The 17382-nt window shown below is 67.4% G+C and overlaps 4 protein-coding genes across 11 annotated transcripts; all 4 read left to right on the top strand.

Annotated features, from left to right (window-relative positions):
• The first annotated feature begins 1443 nt into the window (after positions 1–1443).
• Positions 1444–4459, top strand: LOC101869730 (tubulin alpha-1B chain). The gene is made up of 4 exons (XM_034071369.1): positions 1444–1545; positions 2506–2728; positions 2800–2948; positions 3282–4459. The coding sequence occupies exons 1-4, from the start codon at positions 1543–1545 to the stop codon at positions 4260–4262; spliced, it is 1356 nt and encodes a 451-aa protein (XP_033927260.1). The 5' UTR covers positions 1444–1542; the 3' UTR covers positions 4263–4459.
• A 540-nt stretch (positions 4460–4999) lies between these two features.
• LMBR1L (limb development membrane protein 1 like) lies at positions 5000–9505 on the top strand. 8 transcript variants are annotated; one of them, XM_034071366.1, is made up of 17 exons: positions 5002–5155; positions 6119–6203; positions 6384–6420; positions 6525–6664; positions 6761–6864; positions 6929–7055; positions 7169–7237; positions 7391–7455; positions 7560–7635; positions 7732–7815; positions 7967–8043; positions 8126–8203; positions 8281–8354; positions 8432–8522; positions 8653–8719; positions 8796–8957; positions 9038–9505. In XM_034071366.1, the coding sequence occupies exons 1-17, from the start codon at positions 5084–5086 to the stop codon at positions 9094–9096; spliced, it is 1467 nt and encodes a 488-aa protein (XP_033927257.1). In that variant the 5' UTR covers positions 5002–5083; the 3' UTR covers positions 9097–9505. The 8 variants fall into 8 exon arrangements, with proteins under 8 accessions (XP_033927255.1, XP_033927254.1, XP_033927252.1 ...); XM_034071365.1 differs by having other exon boundaries at positions 8278–8354; XM_034071364.1 differs by having other exon boundaries at positions 5000–5155; positions 6525–6603; positions 6761–7055; positions 8278–8354.
• A 1735-nt stretch (positions 9506–11240) lies between these two features.
• On the top strand, positions 11241–14835 carry DHH (desert hedgehog signaling molecule). Its single transcript, XM_034071489.1, has 3 exons — positions 11241–11552; positions 12697–12958; positions 13578–14835. The coding sequence occupies exons 1-3, from the start codon at positions 11241–11243 to the stop codon at positions 14237–14239; spliced, it is 1236 nt and encodes a 411-aa protein (XP_033927380.1). The 3' UTR covers positions 14240–14835.
• Positions 14836–15260: 425 nt separating this feature from the next.
• On the top strand, positions 15261–16983 carry RHEBL1 (RHEB like 1). Its single transcript, XM_034071490.1, has 8 exons — positions 15261–15399; positions 15659–15730; positions 15923–15990; positions 16072–16154; positions 16244–16300; positions 16368–16415; positions 16500–16587; positions 16668–16983. Exons 1-8 carry the CDS (start codon positions 15348–15350, stop codon positions 16755–16757), a joined length of 558 nt encoding a protein of 185 aa, XP_033927381.1. The 5' UTR covers positions 15261–15347; the 3' UTR covers positions 16758–16983.
• The last annotated feature ends 399 nt before the right edge of the window (positions 16984–17382 follow it).

The following is a 17382-nucleotide window of genomic DNA, read 5'->3' as shown; positions in this document are numbered from 1 at the left end:
AGGGGCTGCATTGTCCCTTGAAGGGTGCCTTCCACTGCCCAACACCACCCCTGGGGCTGAAAGTGGTGCCTTCATCTTCCTGTGTGGCCAGAGATGGGTGCCCACCCCTCCGCACCCCCACCCATGTGTCCTTGGGGTCCCTGTGTCCCTTATGGCAGGGTGAGACAGCCCTGGCTTAGCTGAGCGCTGGTCCCAGCCCCTGGGAGGGGGATGTCAGAGCAGCCCCCTCCCCCTCCTCCCCTGTGGCTCCATCAGGGCTAAGTAATGAAGGGGAAGCTGAACACAACCAAACCCGGGTGGGTGCTGGGGGGGCTACTGTGGTTCCCCCCCCCATCCCCAGGCCGCTGTGCCTGAACCGCTCCCTCCAGTGAGACAGCGATGAGGGCGGCTGGGCCCGGCTCTTCCTCGGCATCCCCTGGAGCCGAGCGGACCCCGGGCCCCATCGGGGACCCCCGCACCGAGGGCGGCCCCGGTGCCCCCGGAGATTCCCCCTCCCCTGCGGCGCATCCCGACGGGAGCGGCCGCGCTGCTTCCCGGGAAGGCAAATGGCGGAGCCACGTCAGCCGCTGCAATGCGGCTGCTGCCGCCGGGCCCGGGCAGCCGGGGGGGGCTCGGCTGGGCAGGGGGGGCTGCGGGAACGGGCGGTGCGGGGGCCGCGGGCGCCGGGGAACGGGAACGGGGATTACGGGGGATGAGATGGGGCTGGTGCTGAGCGCAGCCCCCGCCCGCTCCCCATGGACTCGCGGTCAGTGGGGACTGCGCCCCACAGACACAGCCCTGGGGCGGGGGGAGCCACGCAGGGAGACGGGGACACGGCCGAGACGAAAGGAGCGGGATCTGCCCCCCCTCAGGTTGAGGTGCAGGGAGGTCCCGGGCACGGTGCCCCCAGAGCGGGGGGTTCAGGACTGCGGCCCCGCTAAGGATGGGTTGGGGGGTGCCGACATTCAGAAGAGCGGGGGGGGGGGGGGGGGGGGGAGCGCCGTCGGGGGCAGATGGGCCGGGAGCGCTGCACAGAGAAGCAGATTAACGGGCTCGGGCCGCGGTCCATGCGGGGAGGGGGTGGGGGCAGCACGTGCCATCCCTCCCCCCCCATGTCGCAGTTTTCCTCTGCAGCAGAGCCGCACCGGAGGGGGAGGGATGCGGAGGGGGGGGGAGCCGCCTTTGCCCCCTCCCTCCGCAGCACACACGGTGGGGGGGGGGGGGGAGCTGAGCCCCACCGAGGGGAGGATCCGACCCTGGCCCCGCCGGCAGCCCCAGACCGTGCGGAAGGGCCCTCCGCAAACCACAGCCCCCCCTCCCAAAGCCCCGCAGCCCCCGGCCGGCAGGGGGGGGGAGGGAGGAAGGAGGCGGATCGAGCCGTGTAGAGGAGCCAATCCGCTTGAGGATCGTGTGGATGGGCGGGTGCAACTGCCAATAGGAGCTCGGGGCGGGGGCGCAAAGCCCGCCCCCACGGCTGGTATATAGGGGTGTGCTCGGGGGCGGCGGCAGCCTGGTACTTGCGTCGATTCCTTGCTTGTCGGGACGAGTAACAGAGCCGCAGCCATGGTAGTGTGGGATGGGAGCGTATGGGGGGGGCAGGGAGGGGGGAGAACTGAGGGAGCATTGAGGGGAAGTGCAGGATTGGGAGAGAGGGGAGGGGGAGAGACATGGGGGGAGATAGGGGTTGGGGGCCACATGGTGGAGGGGGAGAAGGGGGAAACGAGGGGGGAGGCACAGCAGGAGCGGGGGGATGGGGCGGCCTGGGGGTGCAGCACGTGGGGGGCAGCACGTGGGGGGTGCAGCAGCCGTGGGGGGCGCAGCACGTGGGGGGGCAGCACGTGGGCCCCGTCCGGTGCCCCCCTCCGCTGGGGGCGGGGCTTTGTCCTACCGCCCAGCCCCGACCGTTAACGTTCCCGCGCGCGGGAAGGCGGCACAGCCCCACCCCCTCCGCAGTGAGCACAGCCCCGCGCCCCCCCCCCACCGAACCCCCCCAACCCTGACACCCCCCCCCCCCCCCGTACCCCCGGGGTCAGCGGGTCCCGGTTCTGCTGCCCCCGGCACCTCCCGGAGCCCCCGCGCACGGGGCCGATGCTGCCCCACGGCCGATGCTGCCCCACGGCTCCTGCCGAGCGCCCCTTCCCCCGGGAGCAGGCGGCAGGCGCGGGGTGCGGCCGGGCCATGGGGACCCGTGGGGTGACCGGAGGGCAGCGGTGCAGCCGCCTCCTGCAGCTGCGCCTGAGCTTCCTCCTCCTCTTCCTCCCCGCGCAGCCTCACCCCAGCCCTGCTCTAAGATGTCCTCCCCGCGCCATTAGAGAGCAGGGAGAGGCCTCATGTGGGTGATGGTGCCCAAACGGGGGCTCCAGTTTCTCCCCAAACCCGAGTTGTGTCTCCTCTGTCACACATAAAACCACCCCCAACACACACCCCATGGAGAGCTCCGGGCTTTGAATCGGCTCTGCCTGGAGCTGTGACAAAACCACTGCTGGGGCTGAGCATGAGTGTGCCCCCCCCGATGTGTCCCTGCAGCGTGAGTGCATCTCCATCCACGTCGGCCAAGCGGGCGTGCAGATCGGCAATGCCTGCTGGGAGCTGTACTGCCTGGAGCACGGCATCCAGCCCGACGGGCAGATGCCCAGCGACAAGACCATCGGCGGTGGGGACGACTCCTTCAACACCTTCTTCAGCGAGACAGGGGCCGGCAAGCACGTGCCCCGCGCCGTCTTCGTGGACCTGGAGCCCACGGTGATCGGTGAGCGTGGGCCGGGGCCGGGGGGGTGCGGGCTGCACGGGCCGCCGGGTGCTAACGGGCTCTCCCTGCAGACGAGGTGCGCACGGGGACGTACCGGCAGCTCTTCCACCCCGAGCAGCTCATCACGGGCAAGGAGGATGCGGCCAACAACTATGCCCGTGGGCACTACACCATCGGGAAGGAGATCATCGACCTGGTCCTCGATCGCATCCGCAAGCTGGTGGGTACCAGCCTGGGTGGGATCAGCCCCTTCGCCTCCCCTTAGTCTGTGAATGCCCTTCATCAGGACCCTGCAAGCTCCAGACATGAAGGTGGAGTTGCCTTGAGAATGTAATGGGGGGAATATGGCTTATTTCATCCTTTTAGTCAAGTGATGGATGTTTCTATTTGAACATCTGTTCTTTCTTGACCACTGGTTATGAGCAGTGTCCCCAAACCAGGAGTCACCAAAGCTGAGGTCCTTGGGTGAATATTGGCCACCTGGGTGACTTGGTGGCCACTTAAACCCAGAGTTACTGATAGATTACTCTTGGTTTCTTTTCCCTTCTTCCAGGCTGACCAGTGCACAGGGCTGCAGGGCTTCCTGGTCTTCCACAGCTTCGGGGGTGGCACCGGCTCCGGCTTCACCTCCCTGCTCATGGAGCGCCTCTCTGTCGACTATGGCAAGAAGTCCAAGCTGGAGTTCTCCATTTACCCAGCTCCACAGGTCTCCACGGCTGTGGTGGAGCCCTACAACTCCATCCTCACCACCCACACCACCCTGGAGCACTCCGACTGTGCTTTCATGGTGGACAACGAGGCCATCTACGACATCTGCCGCCGCAACCTGGACATCGAGAGGCCCACCTACACCAACCTCAACCGCCTCATCAGCCAGATCGTGTCCTCCATCACAGCCTCCCTGCGCTTCGATGGGGCCCTGAATGTCGACCTGACGGAGTTCCAGACCAACCTGGTGCCCTATCCCCGCATCCACTTCCCTCTGGCCACCTACGCCCCTGTCATCTCAGCTGAGAAGGCTTACCATGAGCAGCTCTCAGTGGCTGAGATCACCAACGCCTGCTTCGAGCCAGCCAACCAGATGGTGAAGTGCGACCCGCGGCACGGCAAGTACATGGCGTGCTGCCTGCTGTACCGCGGGGACGTGGTGCCCAAGGATGTCAATGCCGCCATCGCCACCATCAAGACCAAGCGTAGCATCCAGTTTGTGGACTGGTGCCCCACTGGTTTCAAGGTGGGCATCAACTACCAGCCCCCAACAGTGGTGCCAGGCGGGGACCTGGCCAAGGTGCAGCGTGCGGTGTGCATGCTGAGCAACACCACGGCCATTGCCGAGGCCTGGGCCCGCCTGGACCACAAGTTTGACCTGATGTACGCCAAGAGAGCCTTTGTGCACTGGTACGTGGGGGAGGGCATGGAGGAGGGAGAGTTCTCTGAGGCCCGGGAGGACATGGCTGCGCTGGAGAAGGATTACGAGGAGGTTGGGGTGGATTCTGTGGAAGGGGAGGGAGAGGAGGAAGGGGAGGAATACTGAGCACCAGGTTCCTTCTGTTGCTGTAGCATGTCCACAAAATGTCTGCTTCAAACACTTCAGCTTCCTTGTGCACTGGGCGGCGTCTAGCCCCACAAGTGGGGGCCCTATTCTGCTCCAGGCTCGTGTTCTCCAATGTGGTCATGTCGATTTTCCATGTGTCTGTACCATGTCTGTGAATAAAAGGCTTTAAGAGAGGCTGCCCCTGTATTGGATACAAACGCTCTGTGTCAGCGTCTGGCCCTGGCCCATGGGAACAGACTGTCCCTATTGTCTCTGCCTGCCCAGGCGCTGGGAATGATGGGGCTCCTGCTGGGAGCTGTGCTCTGCATAGCCCTTGTGCTCCCTGGGGGGGTGAATACCCCTCTCCTCCGTTGGTGCTATGGGGTGGGGAGGCTGCCCTGGGATCCCTCCAGAGCTGCCTTGGCTCAAGGTGTTCCCTGTATGGGAGCTCGGCCCTGGGGGGGGCTTAACCCCGTCCGTGCACCCGCCTGGAGGCTGCGCGGCAGCCGCTGCCGTCGGTGGGAGCGGGGTGGGAAAGCGGAGCCCCCTCAGCCTATCAGAGTGCTCTGCTCCGCTCTCCACCAATGAGCGGCGCTTCATTCGCCCCCTCGGGCCAATGGGCGGCAAGGGGCTGGGCCTAGGGTGCGCTTTGTGGACGGGGAGGCGCGGATCCGTTGTAGCTGGTACCCGACGTGAGGGGCGGGGTCATGCGCGGTGCTTCCCAGGGCACCGACGGCAGCACCGGCAGCACCGGCCCTGCTCCCCGTCCCGTGCCGTGCCGTGCCGTGCCCCCGCCGCTGTCCCGGCCATGCTCCCACACAATGGCCTCTGCGGAGCAGGACGCGCTGGCCCTGCGGGAGCAGCTCTTCCATGAGCGGGTCCGCGAGTGCATCGTGAGTACCGGGGCTCGGAGGTGAGGGGCAGGGGAACGGCCCCGGTGTGGTGGGGAGCTGCGGGTAGGCTCTGGGAGCGCGGAGTCCCCTGCTTTGGAAGGGCAGCAGCTTTGGGGCTCGGCTTGTGCTGTGCCCCACACCCTGCCCTTATCAGTGCCAGAGCACAGTGGGCTGCTGTGTGCCCCACGGATAGCAGGTCCCTGGTTGGGCATGACCTTAGACCCCAGTGTGACCTCTCTATTGGCCCTGTCCTGGCTGGAGTCCGGGTGCTGGGCTGTGCCTGCCCCACCGGAGAGCCCCAGGGAGAGTGCCAGGGTGCAGTGTGTTAGACCCAGGCCGGGCCCCTGGCTCTGGCACTGCCCCCGGGCCAACACTCGGTGTCACCAGGAAGGAGCCTCCCCAAAACATGGGCACAATGCAGGGAGGCCAGGCCTGTGTCTCAGCTCCTGCTCTGCTGACACAGGCTCTGGGATGCAGATGACACTGGCGTCCTGGGCCTGGTGTTCCCTGAGGGTCCTCCAGGATGCTGCATGTCAGGGAGCACCTCGGCCGGGAGCTCCCCAAACCCACCCTGAGGTCCAGCACAACCAGTGTGGAGCTCACCCGGGCTCCGCTCTGGGTGCAGGAGGTTCTGGGGGTGCTGTGTGCAGGCAGGGACAGGAGGACGCTCTGGACTGGGCACCCCATGGGCTCCCTGTGCCCCACAGCTGTGCTGTGGGTGCCCTGCTCCACCCGTGCCAGGGTGGCAGCTTCGGGAGACCTTTCCCCGTGCTGCCGCGTACCCGCTGGGTTAAAGGTCACCGCGGTCGCCACGAGCGGCTGCAGCGGCTCAAGGCTGCTCCCGTGGCGCTGGAGCCGGTGGGGGGGGAGCTGCAGGCTCTGGCTTGTCCTCAGGCCCCCAGGCTGGGTGCTGTGGGTGAGCCCCCACCCCTGCCTGCACTGCCTGCGCTCCTCTGCCTGCAGATCTGCACCCTGCTCTTCACCAGCCTCTACATCCTCTGCCACTTCATTATAACCCATTTCAAGAAGCACACGGACTTCGCAGCAGGTAGGGTGGGAGCTGCTGGAGCTGTGTTGGGCTTCTTCCTCCATCACTCCCCTGGCACCCCCGGGTGCAGTGGGACTGGAGCAGAGCCCAGACCCACCCCAAGAGGGTTTCTGCAGCGCTGGGGTGGGCAGGAGTGAAGCCTGCCCCAGCCCAAATGGTTTGGGATGTTCCCCTCTTCAGAGCACGATGATGAGGATGCTGCTGTCAACAGGATCGCGTAAGTTCCTGCCCATCTGATGCTTCCTCCTGAGCCAGGATATCAGGGCCCCCCATCCTGTGGTGTCCGGTGACCATGGGAGCTGACATTGGTCTCTCCTGCAGACTGGGGCTCTGCACCTTCACCCTGGCCGTGGCACTGGGCGCTGTCCTCCTCCTGCCCTTCTCCATCATCAGCAACGAGGTGCTGCTCTCCTTCCCCCGCAACTATTACATCCAGTGGCTCAATGGGTCCCTTGTCCATGGTGGGTGCACAGGGTGGCTGCAGGATGCCCCAAGGGCTGTGGGGCAGGGTCTGCCACCCCAGGAGCTCACCCCATTCTTGTCTTCCTCTTCTTCAGGCCTCTGGAACTTGGTCTTCCTCTTCTCCAATCTGTCCCTCGTCTTCCTCATGCCCTTTGCCTACTTCTTCACCGAGTCCGAGGGCTTTGCAGGCTCCAAGAAGGTGGGTGGTGGTGTCCCCTAACCCTAACCCTGTCCCCAGCCACCCACTAACCGTGCTCCCACAGGGCATCATGGCCAGGGTGTACGAGACCTCAGTGGTGCTGCTGCTGCTGACGCTGCTGGTGCTGGGCATGGTCTGGGTGGCCTCTGCCATCATGGGCAACGATGCGGCCAGTCGCCAGTCTCTCTATGGTGGGTGCAGCCAGGGTGCTCTGGGGCTCATGGAGCTCCAGCAGGGCAGGACCAGGCCTGGAAGGGAGAAAAGGATTCCTGGTGCTGCTGGCCTGACACTGCCATGTCCACAGACCTCTGGGAATACTACCTGCCCTACCTCTACTCCTGCATCTCGCTCTTTGGGGTGCTGCTGCTGCTGCGTGAGTCCTGGGTTGTGGCATGTCCTGTGCTGGGTGCTGGTCCCATGGGTGCCCGGCTGAGTGCAGGGCCCAGCCCGTGTCCAGGCCCATTCTGGGGGTGCAAGGGGGGGTAGGATGCTGGGTGTCCCCCCCCATCCTCTCCTCTCACTGCAGTGTGCACCCCCTTTGGTCTCTCCACCATGTTTACTGTCATGGGGCAGCTGCTGGTGAAGCCCTGGGTAAGGTGTTGTGACCCCCGGGGGTGCCTGGTCCCACATCCTGGGTGCAGGGTGCACCCACCCTCCTCCTGTCCGCTGCTCATGGATTCCTCACCCATCCCCAGCTCCTGGAGGACTTGGACGAGCAGTTGAGCTGCACAAGGCTGGAGGAAGCTGCTGTGTCCCGCAGGATCTGCTCTGGTGGGTGCCCAGCACTGGTACCAACCTTGGGGGGAGCTCTCAGTGTGGGTGGGGGCCCTTCTGCCCTCCAGCCCCTCAGCATCTCCTCCCCGGCAGGCAAAGCTTCCTGCTGGCTCAACCTGAACGTGGAGCTGCTGCGGGAGCAGCTCTTCGCCATCCGGAGCAAGAGGCGGAAGCTGGGTGAGGAGCCTGGGAGAGAGCCAGCTCCCTCCAGCTTGGCACTGGGAGCACTGGTTCCCTGAGTAACCCCCTGTACTGGCACCCATCAATCTGCTGCCCCAAGCTGGGGTTTGTGTTCCCCTCTCACCCCTCTCATATCCCCCCCCCCCAGAGCTGCGGCACCGAGCATCCCCCTGGCAGAGGAACCTGGGCTACCCCCTGGCCATGCTGGGCCTCCTGGCACTGACCGTGAGTGTCCCTGTGCGCCAGGGGAGCTGGAGCTCGTCCCAGTCACCCCCAACCACCCTCAACCCCTTCCTGATCCTCTCAGGGCACCTCCGTGCTCATCGTCTGCTTCCATGTTCTGGAGCTGCTGCTGGATGATGCTGCGATGCCACAGGGCATCCAGGTACTCGGGTGAGGGGATGGGATGGAGACGAGTGTGTCCCATGGGATCAGTCCCACAACCTCCTCCTCTCCCAGCAGGACGCTTCCCTGGGCCAGGTCTCCTTCTCCGTCTTCGGCTCCTTTGGAGCTGCCCTTCAGGTCATCCTCATCCTGTATCCTTCCAGCAGGCACTTGTGGCCCCAGTCCTGTCCCCAGGGTTCCCTGTTCCCCTCCTTAACACCCCTCGCAGGTACCTCATGGTCTCCTCCGTTGTGGGCTTCTACAGCTCCCCCCTGTTCACCCGCCTGCTCCCGGCACGCCAGGACACCCCCCTCACCAAGGTGGGAACCCTGTGCTTTGTGTGTCCCCATCCAGATACCACAGGCACAGAGTCCCTATGGGGCTCCAGCACTGGGGTCTGCGTTCCCCAGCACTGCCCCCCCCCCCCGAACACTCCTTTCCCCCCCCCAGATCATCGGGAACTGCGTCTCACTGCTGGTGCTCAGCTCGGCCCTGCCTGTCTTCTCCAGGACACTGGGTGAGTCCCATGGGGGAACCAGGGTGAGCCCAGACCTGGGTGTCCCCATGTGCCCTGACTCCCCCCCCCCGTGCAGGGATCACCTGGTTCGACCTCCTGGGGGACTTTGGCCGCTTCAACTGGTTGGGGAACTTCTACATCGTGTTCCTGTACAACATGGGCTTCGCGGCTCTCACCACCCTCTGCCTGGTCAAGAGGGTGTCCTGGGGTGTCCAGGCTGAACTCATCCGTGCCTTTGGTGAGGGGGAGACATGGGGCTGGGGTGGGAGTCGTGTTCTGTCCCCCCCCCACCGCCTCTTACCCTCTCCCTCTGCCCAGGTCTGCACAAGCTGCCTCTGCCTACGCCGTGCTCCCTGCACCTCACTCAGCCCTGCTAGTGCTGGGGACAGGGATGTGCCCCCCTCTGCCACTGCACGGTCCCAATGGTGCTGCAGGGACATTGGAGCCCCCCCGGCAGAGCTGAGGCTTTGCAGGGGGGAGCTGCCCTTTTCCAGCTGCGCTGCTGAGCCTTGGCCTTGAGCTGTGTCCTTGTCACAGCCCAGCCCGGAGCTGCGCTGGCAGCAGCTCCCCCACGTCCCCTTTACATACCTCATGTAGAAGCATCACAGAGTCACTGTGGGGGTGGCCGTGGTCCCTCCATGCCCAGAGTCACCCCGTATCACACTTGGGGGGACACTGGTTGTCCCCCACCTCCAGGCCTTTGGCCTCCCTAAGGGGGGAGCAGGGCTGGGGGGGACCCCCCTGGTGTGATGAGTCTGTCAGGTCTCTGTTACCATCGAACTTGGTTGGAGCAATAAAGTCTCTTGTTTTATATAGAAACACCTCCCTTTGCATGAGCCCGTGAGCGGGGGGGCCCTGCCCGTTGGGGCTCTCGATCCTGCCCATGCTCCCTCAGTATTGACCTTCATCCCAGCTGGGGTTAAGGAGCTCCCTCGAGGTAGGGCTGAAGTTGGGAGCAGCAGCCCTGGGGGACACCGACCGCTTTGGAGGGTGGGCAGGGAGGGTCTGAGGGGCCCGGAGGGGTCGGTCCCTGCCCCCCTGGGATGGGGGGGTCCTGCAGCCAGAGTGGAAACTACCCCAGGAACAGGCTGCCCCCCACCCATCCTGCCCCGGCTGGGGACGAGCCAGGGGGACCCCCCCGCGGGGCTGGGGGGTCCGGACCCCCCCGCGCCCCCCCCCCCCTGCAGGGGCCGGGCAGGAAGCGCAGGAAGCCTGCTTTATATTGCAGGAAATGAGGCCATCGGTGCCCGCGATTTCCCCTCGACCTGCTTCCCTCCCACTCACCCTGGGCTGGCACCGGGGCAGCCGCAGGGGGCCGGGCCCCCCCCCCCCCCCCCCCCCCCCCGGCCCCTTCCCAACCCTCCACCACCCCGCTGCTGCCTCCTGCCCTCCACGGGGTCCCGGCATCTTTGGGTGCTTCTCCGGGGTGTTGGGGGATGCTGGGGGGCACGAACCCAGCCCCGAGGGGGCCTGGTCCTGGCGCTGGGGGCGGGGGGCTGCTTCTGGAGGTGCCCCCGTTCCCGGGAGAGCGCGGTCCCAGCCCCGGGGGTGCCTCCATCCCCTGCGAGCCCCGTCCCGGCGGGGGCCCCTGTCCCGGGGCGCGGAGGGGCCGTGCGGGGCAGGGCAGCGCGGCGGGGGCGGCCCCGGGGGATGTGGCCGCCGTTGCCGTCGCTCCCGGGGGCTGGGTCCGAGGCGGGGCTGCCCAGGGCAGGAGCCGAGCGGTCGCAGGTTGGGACAGCCCGGCCGGGGCAGCGCTCGGTGCCGACCGGCACCCAGGGGAGACGGTACCGGGGCTCAGCCAGGAGCGGGCACCGGTACCGGGGATCGGACTGAACAGGGGCGACCGGGAGACTGGCAGGAAGCTGGTCCCGGGAGCGGGGCTGTGGCAGGCGATGGAGCAGGTGCCTGTACCGGCGGCGCAGCGTTAGGATAACGGGTGTCCCCGGTGAGAGGAGCAGCCGGGACCGGGGCCGGCGCCAGGAGAGCGGGGTCCCCGGTCCCGAGAGGCGGTGATAGGGATAGGGGAAGGCTCCCTGGACCAGAAGCGCAGCGTCGGGACCGGAATAAAGGGGTCCCGGTACCGGAGCGCCGTGCGGGGAGCGGAGAGAGAAGCCGGTACCAGAGCGCAGGGTTCAGACGGGGAGAGGAGGCGAGTTCGGGGCGCGGGGCGCCGGTGCCCGGTACCGGGACACAGCGGGAGGAACGCGTTCCCCGGGGCTTGGGGGCGGGTGCCGGTCCCGTGGGTGCCGAGCCGGCTGCGGGGGGGGCCGTCCCGGTGCCCTGGTGCTGCGCCCCCAGTGGGTGGTGGCACCCGGGGGGAGGTCAAACGTCTCGGACGGCCTCGGATCCCGCAGCGGCGACGGGGCCGTGGGTGTGAGAAGGAAACGGCCCCGACCCGCCCCTGGCACCGCGACCCTCTAAAAGCCCCGGGGCCGCCGCAGCGGGACCATGCCCGCCCCGGCTGCCCGTGCCCCCGGCGACTGAGCGGGGCCGGTGGCGGCAGCGGGGGCAGGTGGCCGGGATGCCCCGGCGGAGCCCGCTCGCCCTCGGCCTGCTCGGCCTCGCCGCCTGCCTGTTGACCGCACCGGCGCTGGGCTGCGGGCCGGGCCGGGGTCCCGTGGGCCGGCGGCGGCTCGGGCGGCGGCAGCTCTCGCCGCTGCTCTACAAGCAGTTCGTGCCCAACGTGCCCGAGCAGACGCTGGGGGCGAGCGGGAAGGCGGAGGGCAAAGTGCTGCGGGGCTCAGAGCGCTTCAGGGACCTGGTGCCCAACTACAACCCCGACATCATCTTCAAGGACGAGGAGAACACGGGCGCGGACCGGCTCATGACCGAGGTGGGGGCTGCGCCCGGTCTGGCCCGGGCTTGCTCCCGGGGGTACGGGGACGTGGTGGCGATGGGGAGGCGGGCAGGAGCGCAGCGACCTCTCACTGGCGGCACCGACCCTCCCCGGGGCCGGCAGCACCGGCGGCCCGGGATGATGGTGCGCTCACACCGCGTTGGGCACTAAAGAGCCGCCGTCGAGGATTAATGGGGCGGTGCCGGTGGGGCGGGCAACGGGGAGGGGGCGGCCCCGGTACCCGTGTGACCGGGGCGGGGTGAGGGGAATCCAGGGCGCCGAGAGCCCTGGATGCGCCGCGCCTCGCCCCGCCGGGATGCTCACGGTTGCCATGGCGAGGGGCGGCTCCGCGGTCGCCATGGAGACGGGGGATGCTGCGAGTGGTCCAGGCGGCAGCGGCTCCCGCGAGCCGGGGCGGCGGGGCCGGGGCGCGGGGCCGCCCCGGGGTGCGGGCGGCTGAAAGGGCCCTTTGTGGCCGCTCCGGCATTCCCGGAGCCTGAGGTCAGCTCCGGGCTGGAAGGAGCCCATTGTCGCCGGGCCGGGCCGGGCCGGGCACATTCCTGCCCCCCCGCCGCTGCCGCCCCCCCGGCCCCGCGCTACCGGGAGCTGCTTTGTTGCACGGGAGAGGGGGGGCACCGGAGCGTGAAGGGACGCTGTGATCTCACCGGACCGGGGGAGCTCCGAGTCCCGCAGCCCACGTCAGTGCTGCCCGGGAGCCCCCATCATCACCTCAGCTCTGGGCACTGGGGTTCCAGCGCCCCTGTGCAGCTCCCCCAGACGGCTCTGAGCTCCCCACAGTGCTGCTCCGGGACTGAGGCCTGGTTCAGGGTCTGTTGCACTCCCCCCCCCCGGGTTAATCAGTCACAGCCAGTGCCGCAGGGAAGGTGACACCATCCCGGTCCCCGTCCAGGTTCCCTGCCCGTTCTGCCCAGCTGCCTGTGTACCACGGGACTGCGGGGCACATTAATGTTCAACCTGCACCATGGCGGGGGGAAGGCATCTCTGCTGTGCCCCTCTCTGCTCCCATGGGGGCCAGTTCAAATTCTTCCCCAAGCCTCCTCAGGACTGGTGTCCATTTGTGTGTGTGGTACCTGGTGCTGCTGGGGGCTGGGGGTGACACCAGTGCTGGTTCCCCCTGCAGCGCTGCAAGGAGCGGGTGAACTCTTTGGCCATTGCGGTGATGAACATGTGGCCTGGGGTGAAGCTGCGGGTGACAGAGGGCTGGGACGAGGATGGGCACCACCTCCCTGACTCTCTGCACTATGAGGGCCGGGCGCTGGACATCACCACATCCGACCGGGACCGGCACAAGTATGGCATGCTGGCGCGCCTCGCCGTGGAGGCCGGCTTCGACTGGGTCTACTACGAGTCCAAGGCACACATCCACGTCTCTGTTAGAGCAGGTACCACATGGGTGGGGGTGCTGCCATCCCCATCTGCATCACAGCCCCTCAGCATCCTCTGCTCTCCCTTGGCATCCCAGATCCATGTGGGATGCAGCCCTGCTCTGGTTTGTGTCCAGCACCAGTGGGTTCAGTCCATGTCTGGCCCCCAGCCCTGCAGCCCCACTGCTCCCAGCTCCACAACCCCTCAGCCTCATTGCTCCCAGCCCTGCTGCTCCCAGCCCTGCAGTTTCCAGCCCCACTGCTCCCAGCCCTGCAGCTCCCAGCCCCACTGCTCCCAGTCCTGCAGCTCCCAGCCCCACTGCTCCCAGCCCCGCAGCCGCTCCAGCCGCCAGCCCCCATCCGGCCCAGAAACGACAATCGACAGAAAGTGAAAGTGCCCGTAAATGTCACCGTCGCCAGCCCCGAACAAAGGGCGTCAGTGCGGGGTGGACAAAGGGGCCCTGCAGCGCCCCGGGAGCCGCGCAGGAACTGGGGGTGTTCGGAAAATACCGGCTTTGTTCCGTGGGGTGGTTCTGGGGACGGGGGACGGGGGGGGGTGGCTCCATTCGTGGCCATTTCCCCTGTGGAGGTGGAGGTGGCCGGCGGGGACAGGGCACCCACGGCTTCCCCCCCGCAGATAACTCGCTGGCTGTCCGCACCGGGGGCTGCTTCCCAGGCCACGCCACCGTGACGCTGCAGAGCGGCGAGCGCCGGGGCTTGGCCGACCTGCGCCAGGGCGACTGGGTCCTGGGTGCGGAGCCGGGTGGGCGCCTGGTGCCCACCGAGGTTCTGCTCTTCCTTGATCGCGACCTGGACCAACGAGCCTCCTTCGTGGCCATCGAGACAGCGAGCCCGGCGCGCCGGCTGCTCCTCACCCCATCACACCTCGTCTTTGCGGCCCGGGGCACGGCCAATGCCACCTTCCTGCCCGTCTTTGCCCGCCGTGTGCGCCCCGGGGACGCGGTGCTGGCCCATGGGGCTGGCGGGCAGGGGCTGCTCCCTGCGCGGGTGCTGCGGGTCTCAAGGGAGGACGGCGTCGGGGTCTTTGCCCCGCTCACATCCCACGGGACCCTGCTGGTCAATGGGGTGCTGGCTTCCTGCTACGCCGTCCTGGAGAGCCACCGCTGGGCCCACTGCGCCTTCGCCCCGCTCCGCCTCTTCCATGGGCTCCTCTCGCTGCTGCCGGTGCGTGCCGAGGCTGGGAACGGGACGGTGCCGGAGGCAGGGATGCACTGGTACTCCCGCCTGCTCTACCGCCTGGCTGGGGGAGTGCTGAGCCACGAGGCCCTGCAGGTATAGGAGGTCCCGGCCCCCCCCAGTCACTGCACTGCAGATCACACTACACACTGGAAATGGGGGGCTCCAGCCCTGGCCCCCCCTTGAACCCAGGGAGGAGCGATAGGGGTACCCCCTGCCCTGTGGGGAGGTTGGGGTGCCCTCAGCTCAGCTGGGGACAGGGTCCCTTGGATGGGGCATTATGGGGTGGCCCAAAGACCTGGGCTCAGCCGTCTCCTGTATCCCAGAGCTCCCGTGCAGCGCTGCCTGGTCCCTGAACACAGGACCCTGTGTGCTCCCCTGCTATTTATTGCTTTATTAACCGCTGTGGCTGGGGCTGCTGCCTGTCGAGCCCAGGCTGGGCATCACCAGATCCTGCCCCAGGGCTGGATCCAGCCCAGGGGATGCCGAATCCAGCCCGGGGAGATACTGAATCCAGCCCAGGGAATGCTGAATCCAGCCTAGGGGATGCTGGATCCACCCAGGGGTGCTGGGCCCGGCTCTAACCGTGCTAACCGCTAACCCATCCCGCTTGAGAGGTCTATTTTTCTATTTATAAATGGTAATATAAATGCTGCCGCCTGCACGCGGGGCAGGGCCCAGCCGGCTCCTAACCACGACTGTGCCAGAAACAGAGAATCCTGCTGTTCAGTTCTTTGGGTAAATAAAGAGTCTTTATGGCCCTCGTGGAACCCTGCCGGGGACTGGGGCGGGTGTCTGGGAATCCCGGTGAGCTACAGCATTCCAGGGGCACGTGGGTCCTGTGGTGGACGGGGGTACCCCGAATGGAGTCCCTGGGAATGGGGGTCCCTGTGGCTGAGCATCCCTATGGATGAGAGCGAGGATCTATGGGGCTGGAGGGTGGGGCACAGGACGCGTGTGCGGCCACCACGTGGCTCCGGTCCTTCCCTCCCGTTTTCATGAATGGAGCCCCAGCGCCCCGCGCGGCCTTCAGGCCCCGCCCCCTTCTCCTCGGCCTGGCCAATGGGAGCGGGCGGGCGGGCGGTGTTGTGGTCACGTGGAGCCTCCGGTGTAGTGGCGGCGGCACAGCCTCCCCGCGCCGCGGCGGGTGATTTATAACGCTGGTTTCCGCGCCCGCCCGCGTTGCCCCCTCCCGGCCGCCGCTGGGGCCATGCCGCTGGTTCGCCACCGCAAAGTGCTCATCCTGGGGTACCGCGCCGTGGGTCAGTGTGGGCTGGGTGCCGTGGGGAGGGCTGCACCCCCGGGGGACCCTGCCCGGGGTGGTGCGGAGCGGGGGTGTCCCCAGGGCACCGAGGGGGCTGTACCGGGCTCCGTGACTGCTTCCCGCAGCCGCGAGGTCAGAGCACCCCCGGTCCCTGCCCCATGTTGGGGTTGTGAGGCCATGCTTGGCCCATACACCCCCCCGGGAGCCCCCGACTTCCTCACCCCGTCCCCAGCCCTGTGCTTGTCCCCCCCGTCCAGGCAAAACCTCCCTGGCCCATCAGTTCCTGGAGGGGAAGTTCGTGGAGTGCTACGAGCCCACGGTGGAGAGCAGTAAGTGCCACAGTCGGGGGGGATGCCCTCTTCCAGCTGCACCTGTGGGGCCGCCGGTGGCGGAGACCGATGTGTCCCCACTTGTGAACTGTGCCCCAAAGCCTTGTGCTGGGGGCCGAGGCACCCTCGGAGTGTGGGGACGAGGGAGAGGTGGTCCCAGGCAGCCCCGTTGATCTGGTGCCTTCCCCGCAGCCTACAACAAGATGGTGGTGGTGGGCAAGGACGAGTTCCAGCTCCAGCTGGTGGACACGGCCGGGCAGGTAACGCTGAGAGCTGGGGGGTCCGGGGGGGTTCGAAGCTGCGGGACCTTAACCCCCGACCCTGGGCTCTGCCCTCCCCAGGACGAGTACAGCATCCTGCCCCACTCCTTCATCATCGGCATCCACGGCTACGTCCTGGTGTACTCCGTGACGTCCCTGCGGAGGTGAGGGGAGGACACGCACCCCCTCGAGGGGGGGGGTGACACGGGGGGGGGGGGGGGGCAGTGCCTGGATCTCCCCATCTTCTCCGCAGCTTCCAGGTGGTGAAGACCCTTCACAACAAGCTCTATGAGAGCCGGGGGAAGACGCGGTAGGTGCTGCCCCTCCTGGGGTGGGGTCCAGGCTGGGCAGGCCCCTCAACCTCCCCATGCCTGCAGCATGCCCGTGGTGCTGGTGGGGAACAAGGCGGACCTGTCCTTGCAGAGGTAAGCGGGGGCTCTGGGAGTCCTGTGCCCTGTCCCCCTTCCCTAAGGAGCCGGTGCCATCCCACCCGCCCTCTGCCGTGTCAGCCGCCGGGAGGTGAAGACGGATGAAGGGAAGAAGCTGGCGCAGTCCTGGGGGGCAATATTCCTCGAGTCCTCAGCCAAGGAGAGCCAGGTCTGGGGCAGGGGAGGCCATGCCTGCCCCCGGGGCTGGGTCCCCGCAGCGCTGGGGCTGATGTGTCCCCTTGTCCCCAGGTGACCCAGGGCATCTTCATGAAGATCATCGAGGAGATCGACCGAGTGGACAACGCCTATGGCAGATCCACCGGCTGCCGCCTGATGTGAGCCCCTGCGTGGCACCTTCCCTCCTGCCATGGCACAAGGGCTCTGAGGCCACCTCGTCCCACTTTCTGCTATGGGACCCTTCACTTTGCACAGACTCTGGGATGCACGAAGGGCTGGGTGTGGGGCAGGGTCCACGTCCCCCCCACGCACTGGGCACCGGGTGCCTGCGGGTGCTGCTCTGGCGCGGGGCCGCGGGCCGGTCCTGCCGTGCTCCGGGCGGTCGAGGCTGCGGGGCTGGAACAATTAAATTCGTTTTGGCTGTGACCCCCACTCCGAAGCCGGGCTGGGGGGGGGGGGCTGCTCCCCCCGGGGTGCAGCGGGTGAGGGAGCATGTGGGGACCCCCCAGCACCCCAGCATTGGGCCTAAACGGGGCTCAGCATCTTCCCCCCCCCCCGGGGAGGGACTCTGCAGCTCTGGACTCCGCAGCCTGGGCTAGGGGGGGGCTGCTGTTCCCATGTGCTTATCCACACCCAGGCACGGCAGCTGCTGCCCCATAACGGTGGGGGGAGGAGGTGCCATGAGGGGTATTGGGGTGCAGGCGAGGGGGGGTCCTGCACCCCGAAAGCCTCCCCCAACCCCAGAGCTGCCCTCGGCTGCCCGCCTCGGGTCCCGGGTCAGCGGGGA

Source organism: Melopsittacus undulatus, chromosome 21 (assembly GCF_012275295.1).
Source record: "Melopsittacus undulatus isolate bMelUnd1 chromosome 21, bMelUnd1.mat.Z, whole genome shotgun sequence".
In the NCBI taxonomy this organism is placed as follows: Eukaryota; Metazoa; Chordata; class Aves; order Psittaciformes; family Psittaculidae; genus Melopsittacus; species Melopsittacus undulatus.
This window is presented reverse-complemented; position numbering and strand designations above follow the sequence as displayed.